At 45.6% G+C, this 8,525-nt stretch overlaps 2 protein-coding genes across 2 annotated transcripts; both read left to right on the top strand.

The window, feature by feature from the left end:
- The first annotated feature begins 222 nt into the window (after positions 1 to 222).
- On the top strand, positions 223 to 4,597 carry LOC100704844 (LIM/homeobox protein Lhx9). Its single transcript, XM_013266690.3, has 7 exons — positions 223 to 492; positions 817 to 935; positions 1,530 to 1,738; positions 1,815 to 1,923; positions 2,005 to 2,137; positions 3,310 to 3,536; positions 4,120 to 4,597. Exons 1-7 carry the CDS (start codon positions 243 to 245, stop codon positions 4,504 to 4,506), a joined length of 1,434 nt encoding a protein of 477 aa, XP_013122144.3. The 5' UTR covers positions 223 to 242; the 3' UTR covers positions 4,507 to 4,597.
- Positions 4,598 to 5,325: 728 nt separating this feature from the next.
- On the top strand, positions 5,326 to 8,525 carry qrfp (pyroglutamylated RFamide peptide). Its single transcript, XM_005464322.4, has 2 exons — positions 5,326 to 5,427; positions 7,296 to 8,525. The coding sequence occupies exons 1-2, from the start codon at positions 5,326 to 5,328 to the stop codon at positions 7,896 to 7,898; spliced, it is 705 nt and encodes a 234-aa protein (XP_005464379.3). The 3' UTR covers positions 7,899 to 8,525.

The following is an 8,525-nucleotide window of genomic DNA, read 5'->3' as shown; positions in this document are numbered from 1 at the left end:
CTTTTCATTCTTCACCTCAGCTCCCAGATGTGCTTTTAAAAACCTTTTGTTTTTTAATTGGTCCCCAGGGTGCAGCTCCCACCCTCCCACCCTTCTGCTCACCAGGAAACCAATCACAGTGGATCTCACCTGTCCTCTGAGCCTGCTTGTTTACAGGTGTGTGTCCGGGGCGTCACTGGGGACAGACCAGTGATCCGAGGCGGGCAAAGCGATTGGCTGAGAACGAGGTGGAGGCAGGTCTCATGTCAAGGGAAACCAGTCCCAAAACCACGAGACAGGTGGCTGCAGAGACACCTGGAGGGCTGAGAGCGCTCAGGTGGTCCACTGCCTGGAGGAAGAGGCTGAGACTGAGGAGCGTTTTTGTACAAGCAGAGCGGCGTTTGTGGCTTTATGAAGCTGAGCAAACCTCGTCCTTCTTCTTAAAGGGTTTCGAGAGGGTTCGCACAGAGCACGCTCAGTGGAAAACCAACCAGAAGCTTCTGAACAACACAGGTAAGCTCGCTCCATCTCCTCCATCCACCTGCATCGCAAATAAGAGCTGCAGTAATGTTCATTAATTCACATTTCCACCATTTTCTCATTGAATTCATATCTTCTATTGTCCTGTTTTGTCTACTCAGATAATGTTGGTGACAAAAACTGTAAATAAAGGACAAAATAAGCCTTAAAAACATGTGATACATTTCTCAAAGGATGAGTAGAAACGAATAGAAACGAATAGAAACGGCTGACTCGATGTTTGGGACTCTGCTTGCTGGTCGTGACCTTCACTGAGTCTGTTTTTATCGCTCTGATGACGCCTCTTCTGCTTCTCAGTCATGATGTCGCCAGATGACCGAGCCCTCGACGACCTGTTGTACGGCAGCGACCTTGGTGACGCGGTGGAGGGGGCGGAGCTGGGCGGCGGCGCAGAGGAGAGCGCTGCTGCAAATAACGTGAATATTAAATTTAATTATTCAATTATATAAAAATAATATAACATTATTGATAGTAATATTTATTAGTATTATTATTGTATTATTATATTTTTATTCTTATGTTATACAACATTAGTTTTTATATTTTACTTGTATCTACTGTCTACTATGTTTCTTCATGTTGTTGCTGGTTGTGCTGCGCTGACGGCCGATCAGTTAAAAGTTATGATTTCCTTTTGCACACATGGTCTGATTTCACTCGTCTAACAGCTGTTTTCTGACCTTCATACTCCAACATGTGATGATGAGCTCATTCAGACAACTGGATAAAAACACTCCCTGATAGATAAAAACCAAAACACAGCATCTGTATTGCACTGCTCTGGTTTATTTAAAATAAAATACATTAACCAGTAAATAAAGAATATTTCCTTGTTGCTGAATCTGATACAAAAACAGCCATAAACTGGTTACAGCTAAAAATAGTTGGGAGAATATTCAGGTGTTTGTCGGCCTCCTGCTCCGTAACTACGCACATTTTCTCTGATCCAGAATCATGTCTGACATCACTGTTATCAGTAAATATTCACTGACACTGAATCCGTCTGTCAGTCTCAGTCTCCAACAGCTGTGTCCATCCAAGAGCCAATGACGTGTGCCGGATGTGGCGAGCAGGTGCTCGACCGCTTCTTCCTATTGGCTGCGGGGAGGGTGTGGCACAACCCCTGTCTGCGCTGCAGCCAGTGTCAGTGCGAGCTGCAGACGCACCCGTCGCTGTACTGGAGGGACGGAAACATCTACTGCCAGCAGGACTACTGCAGGTCTGCGAGGTCTCGCCTTCCTTTGCTTCCTGTTTTTCACGTTTCTGACTCTGGTGTGGTTTCTCCTCCCGCTCAGGATGTTTGGAGGGGGTCAGTGTGCTCGCTGCTTCCAGCCAATCCCAGCTTCTGATTTGGTCATGAGGTCTGGTGAGCTGACTTTCCATCCTCACTGCTTCTCCTGCCAGGTCAGCCTCGAAGCTTCGTCTTATTATTTTCAGGTTAAAGAATTCTGAATAGATGCAGACAGTCTGTCCGATGTGTTGCAGGAGTGTGACGTGAAATTAATGCCGGGGAACTTGTACTGCATGCAGGGCGCCAACCTCTACTGTCAGTCTCATTATCAGAGTGACGGGGGCGTGCAGTCCCCCCCTGACCTGCAGCCCAAACACCATCTAGATGGTGAGTGTGAAGAACTTCTGGGGCCTTTATGTGCATCTTATTTGTTTTATCTTGTCGAGCTCTCACACTGTATTTGGATTTAAATGTCAAATACTGGGAGTTCAGACCACTTGACTTTCATCACTTTAAATCAGCTCCTAACAGCATTTGGAGATGTTACTCCCAGCTGGGAAGTCCTCCACTCACTTCACACATGACAAAAGCGTATGTGTGATGAGCCCGTTCTCACTCATGGAGCTTTAAGTATTGCAGTCAAAGCTGCTGCTGTGGTTCCACTGTGGGAGCGACGCTCCGGCTTTTATGAAACAATCCTGTCACTCATGGAGTCGTTATGTTTACTGCCAAACAGTGAGAGAAGGAGTGAGAGAAAACCAAGAAAAAACCACATTGATGCAGTGTTTGTGTCACAGCCTGAGCACCAAACCACACTGTGTGCAGAGCAACACAACATTCACCCGCTCACACCAGCAGCTTTTCCTCATCTAAGTGCTTTCTAACATTCACATCGGAGGGAAACCAGCCAGGGATCAAACTACCAACCTCCTGATAGATGAGCTGCTCGTGATGCCAAACCGAGTTAACTGGAGCAGAAATATCATGAAAACATGGCGACGGAAGTTTCACGTCCATGGAGGAAAATGTTGGTGTAGAGTCAGCAACCTTTTTATGTTTGCAGTTTTACGCTCCAGCGACCACCGAAACTAAGATGATGTTTCCAACTAAACGAAATATCCAGTCACATTTCAGGACAGGTTAGATTTGTACCTGGGACGACTTCAATCTGACTACTTACCTGCAGGTCACACAAGCCTTTAACGTCCATTTAAACATCCTCCGGATATTAAAGTCGGTCATCAAACAGCTGAACGTACTAACGACGAGATCTGGACGAGTTCAGGATCAAACATAAGTCAGAATAACAGATTCTTTTTAAAAGCCGGCATTTACACTTCACTGCTCCGTAGTTCGCTGACACAGTCACCATGAGAGCACTACGGAGACCAGGGTGGAGGCCATTATTAATATTTATTATCATGAAACCATCAAACGTGATTTAAAATGCAGTTTAGTGATTATGTAATAAAATGTGAACATTTTCAAATCCTTTTCCCAGTCAAAGTTCATTTTGAATGAAAGTTTTGTTCTGTTTTGTCGGTTGGGGCTAAATTCAGCCCAGGTCTCAGGTGAGGGGGAGGAGTCTGTGAGCAGTCCGGAGCCACGATCGGACGACAGGGCGGCAGGTGGGCGGATCCCCAGGAGGACCAAGCGAATCAGGACGTGCTTCCGCAGCGAGCAGCTCAGAGCGTTGGAGTCATACTTTGCCCAGAAACACAACCCCGACGGTAAAGACTGGACCTGCCTCGCACACAAGACCGGCCTGCCCAAGAGAGTCCTGCAGGTACAAACGTCTGGAAGGACGGGCTCCTTCAAGGCCTCCATTTAAAATGAAACGGCACGCTCTGATTGGCTCAGCAGTGTAAGTCTGCTGTAGGTTTGTGCACAGGCTTCTGGAGCGGGCCTCCAGTGGTCATTAGAGGAAGTGCAGGTTTAGTCACTTCCTGTCTGGTTTCATTTCTCAGCCTTGACGTGGCCGCGGTGTTTTCTTCTGCTGCACACAGATTTATCTCTTTCTGGTTGTTCTTGAGCCTTTTTAGAGACATTTCATAGATTTATGCCATCTTTGAGTTTTTGCATATTTTCATGCAATTTTCATCCTTTTTGTTTGTTTGTTGTTTTTTTGTGTGTCTGCAGCTGTTCTGTTTGCAGAGATGTAAAACAACCACAGAGATGCAGATAGACTGTAATCATGTGCAGGTACACAGCTGTGAAACACTCAGCTGTGTCTTTTAGTCGCAGTGTAGGAGAGGTGGGATGCTTCCACTCACGCGGGCTCTTTGTCCTGAGATGAATGGATGGTGTGGTTTACTGTGGATTGTGGGCTGAGCGAAAAACGTCTTCTTGTCCCTCTCGTTGTCCCTCAGGTGTGGTTTCAGAACGCTCGGGCCAAACTCCGCCGTTCCCTTCTCTCCGATGACTCTCAGGTCAACTCGCCCTCTGCTCCTCCGAGAGCTGCCGCCATGGCAACCAGTCCCTCATCCCCGACCTGCTCCCGCCGGACCGGTCGCAGCCTTTTCCCACCAGCACCATCAACCAGCTGCAGCTGTCCCTGCTCACCTCCCCGCTCAGCGAGCAGGTCATCAGCCACCCCTCCCAGGAGCTGCTGCAAAGCCCCAACTTCTTCCCAGACTACGACTCCCAGAGTGCACCGGGGTGCATGTCCACCCTGGAGGTCCACGGCGACTTTGGGGAGGCAGGAGGTGGAGAAGTTAACGCTGATGCTTTTGGTCCACATTACTGTTAGTCAGTGAAAACACGGTAAACACTTAAATGCTCAGCAGGTAGACGGAGTTCAAACTGTGACGAGCTGTTGGATTTGTGAGGTTGATAATAAATATATTGTTCACACTAAAATCCAGTTTTCATGTTTTTCCTGTGACGTGTTGAGTTGTTTGTCTGTTTATCATGAACCTAAAAGCTTGTTGAGTTCTTGTCGCTGCTCTCACTGATGACAGGCTCATGGTAGGAACAGGACACCAACATGAAACATTATAACACGGTGACCTCGCCTGTACATCAGTTTATGATCTGAAACTGCATATTTTATTTTTACCATTCGTTGGCATCACATCCTGATCACATTCACTGTTTTTCTAATGACCGATCGACTTCTTGGTGTTCCTCGAACTACTTAACGAGTGCATGTGGTGGAAACAGTGACAGACTTTCTTCTTTCAATCATTAAAAGGCCGGAGGTGAAACATTTTTCTCAGAAATCAATTCTCAGGAGATCTGTGGTCACATAATTGGCAGTAATTTGACTCAGAGCGCAGCATCGTTTGGTCTGAGGTCTGGATTCGTCACAGAGATGATTCCTCATCATGAATGACATTCTTTCAGGTGTGTCTGTGTTTCCCCAGCGAGCTGACATTCATAACGAGCGGCGATAAAAGGAAGGAATCCCTCACCGTCCTCAGAAATGTCCTAATGAGTCACCCTCAACAATCAGCGATAATTGTGATGACTCGCTGGGCCTCTGCGATGAAGTGGGTCATCGTTTCTCAGAGGAAAGTATGAAGGTTATCGTGGTCGGCGCTCGCCTTCTCATGCGTCAGAGGGCCGAGTGACCAATGGGTGACGGCGGGGCGGCGGAGGAGAGCGGGCAGTTTTTAAAAAGGTCAGAGGTGGAGATTCTTCGAGGAGATAGAGCAGGTCATCACACACGGAACAAGGTAAGAGACGGCTGCAGGTTTCTGCTGTGTGTCTTCTTCGTTGGTGTTTTCAGGGAATTATTTCCAGATTGATTCAAGAAACAACGTTTCAGTCAGTTTAGAACTTTTCATGCAGGTTACTGAAATTCAGTCAGCTTTAGAGATGATTGATGATTAAAAACAACAAACATGCATCAGAAGATGATTGTGTTAAATATTAGAAATATATCAAAACTATTAAAAGCAAAGGTTAGACTTTATCTTAGTCTCAGACACAAACTGCTGTGAAATATTTCTGTGAGCTGTGAACGAGATCTCTCTCTACTGTGAGCTCACTATGGTATGTCGAAGGCTTTTATTGTGAAAGACAAACGGGAAGAAGCCTTTTTCACATGTGCAAATATAGTTACTTTGTTACTGTACTTAAGTAGAATTTTCAGGTATCTGAACTTTGAGTACTTTTTTTCTGGCTACTTTTTACTTTTACTCCCTACATTTTTAAACAAGATGTATTTTCTACTCCTGATGTTTTACACATCAAACTGATTTGAGCCTAAACAGAAACACATGAGAGGAAATCCTGTTTGTTTGTTAATCACCAGGTAAAATGAGATGAATGAGGAACAACTGTGGGAGCTTTTATTTATCCATATTTAACCACTGCTGGTACTTCAGCATCTAGCTAGCTCTACAGAAGAGGAGTGAGCATGAAGGGAGTGACGATTTTAAAGTGTCAGGTAATTTGAAAGGCAGCGTTTCTATGAGCTCAACAAACATCAGCAAACACACAAACTGTGTGTGTGTTTGTCTCACAGTGTGTTGCAGCTAAAGTCCAGCTGCTTATCTCAGGGGGAGAAAGACAGAGAGCTGAGTTCACTCAGAGATGGAGACAGATGATAAAGGAGAGGAAGGAGAGAGCTTAGAGTTAAAGGAAGGATGCTCATGTTGTTAAATCTGTGTCACATGATGTTTTTCACAGTGTGAAACCTGCTGCTGAACAAACTGAGGCAGGATAACTGTGTCACTTAAAAACTGCAGGGTTAGTTTGCTGTACTGTGATGGAGTCACAGGTTCACAGGCGGAGTCAGCGTCTACCATGTAAAACAGAGCTACTGTTTAGCTTTTTCTCTGCTCGTGTTCTTTTATTAGAATTAAAATTTAAACTGAATTAAAGGTTTTATTTCTACTGATATTATTTTTTTACTTGAGAAGTATAATCAGTACTTTGACTTATACTGCAGTATTTTTAACACTGGTATCTGTACTTCTACTTAAGTACTGAAGATCTGTCCTTTTGCCACGTCTGCTGAACAAATGAAACTCATCAGATTGAAGAAGTTTGTCTAAACTTTGTTTATCTGGTTACTGACAGCACTTCCTGTTTACTGGGCTGAGGCGGATTCAGGGTTTGTGTGTGTGTGATGAGACAAACTGAATAACGTTCACATTTTTTTCTTTTGGTTTTTACTTCAAATGCAGTATTTTTTCCATTTGTTTAACCTCCTAGGACCTGGCGTCCACATGTGTGGACATCACATTTTGGGTTATTTAGACCAAAATATTGAATTTTGCTTTACAAGGGCCTGATACCCACTAACGAGGACATTATACTGCTACTGTTCTATCAAAATTTCAAATGAATATCCTCATATGTGGCTCTTATTTTTCTTAAAAACAAAAATAAGGTAAAAAAAAAAAAAATCTGGTAATTCTTTGTTTTTACATTCATCAGGCCCCAATGTGACCAAATATCAAAGAGAAATTAAAATTGCATGCTGTGGAAGAGTTCGGGTCTTAGGAGGTTAATAATATTTCAGTTCCATTATCATCAGCTGATCAAAGCTAATAAACACAATAACCTGCTGATAAAAGTCTGTTTCTGTTTCCAGATGAGACTTTCTTTTCATCCCGGTGCCTCACACCTCGCCCTCCTTTCCTTCGCCCTCCTCTCCTCCATCCCACGCCCCGTCACATCATACCCCTATCCTCCCACCACCGTCCTGCCCACAGTGGGTGGATCTGAGCTGGAGTCTACCCTCCTGCACCTCCAGGCTGCTCTGGAAGAGCCGGGGGACGTCCGGAGTGAAGCCTGGGCTGAGTGGCCTCGAGACATCCAGCCAGGTGAGGAGAGTGAGGAGGATGACGGGTCGTGGGAAGAAGAAGCTCTGCTGCGGGCCCAGAGAGGAGACCTGATGGTCCGGCCGTTGTCGCCCTTCCCTGAGGGTCACTCTCTGGAGAGCATGCACTACGAGGAGGGGGGAGAGGGGGAGGACGGGTGGAAGAGGAACGATGCTTTGACCTCCATTGCGGGAGGACTCCAAGCTGTCAGTCGTGAGAAGGGAGGGTTTGGTTTCCGCTTTGGGAGGAAAAGATGGACAGACGGGGAGTGGATGGAAGGAGGAGAGGGAGAAGAGAGGAGGACAAGTGGAACCGACGAGGACGGAGTCTCAACAGGGACGAGAGACGAGAGCGATGAAAGAAAGAAAGGCTGATACGCTTCAGAGGTGACTGACAGATTATAGCACACATCATGAACTCTGTAAATGTGACACCTTCTAATTTCATTTTCAGAACAACGTGGCACAAAAGTAAACACATATCTGCATAAATGTGGTAACCTGAGAAACGAGATTTTATCCTATGCTCTTGTTTTCCTTCTGAAACAATACGAAGGCTCATTTTACTGGATGTACAGAACAAGCGCAGCTCGTCGTGTCTAATCTGAAAGTGTAATATAGCATGTACACGGAGCTTCTGTGTTTGTTTGTTGGCTTAAACATGACTCATGAATAAAGAGCTGGGAGGTGCAGCTCTCGGCACAGCTGTAAAGGCTGGACGTTGTCTTGTTTTCACTCTATACTCTTCAGAAGCACCTTTACCTCAGGAATAACTGCACCAGCTCTTCCTGAGAGCAAAAAGGAAACAGCACCACAGCCTGAGTCTTCCTGCTCAGGCCACTCCCTCCAGGTGACATCACCCGCCCTTCATCATCCGACACACGTCACATTTTCAGCTCCCTCCTCTGCTCTGAGAGAACTGCATCTTTGTCCCTTATTGACTTGTTTTTATCTTTAAGTGATGACGTATGAATCCTGCCTCTGGGTACAAACTGCTCTCTG

Source organism: Oreochromis niloticus, linkage group LG22 (assembly GCF_001858045.2).
Source record: "Oreochromis niloticus isolate F11D_XX linkage group LG22, O_niloticus_UMD_NMBU, whole genome shotgun sequence".
NCBI classification, from domain to species: Eukaryota; Metazoa; Chordata; class Actinopteri; order Cichliformes; family Cichlidae; genus Oreochromis; species Oreochromis niloticus.
This window is presented reverse-complemented; position numbering and strand designations above follow the sequence as displayed.

What these genes read in the sequence shown, in the direction of transcription:
- LOC100704844 (XM_013266690.3), top strand. Translation starts at nt 243, where the DNA reads ATGTCAAGGGAAACCAGTCCCAAAACCACGAGACAGGTGGCTGCAGAG. An exon ending in AGAGCGCTGCTGCAAATAAC is followed by an intron (nt 936 to 1,529) that starts GTGAATATTAAA and finishes TCCGTCTGTCAG; the next exon opens with TCTCAGTCTCCAACAGCTGT. An exon ending in TGCCCAAGAGAGTCCTGCAG is followed by an intron (nt 3,537 to 4,119) that starts GTACAAACGTCT and finishes GTTGTCCCTCAG; the next exon opens with GTGTGGTTTCAGAACGCTCG.
- qrfp (XM_005464322.4), top strand. Translation starts at nt 5,326, where the DNA reads ATGGGTGACGGCGGGGCGGCGGAGGAGAGCGGGCAGTTTTTAAAAAGG. An exon ending in GTCATCACACACGGAACAAG is followed by an intron (nt 5,428 to 7,295) that starts GTAAGAGACGGC and finishes TTCTGTTTCCAG; the next exon opens with ATGAGACTTTCTTTTCATCC.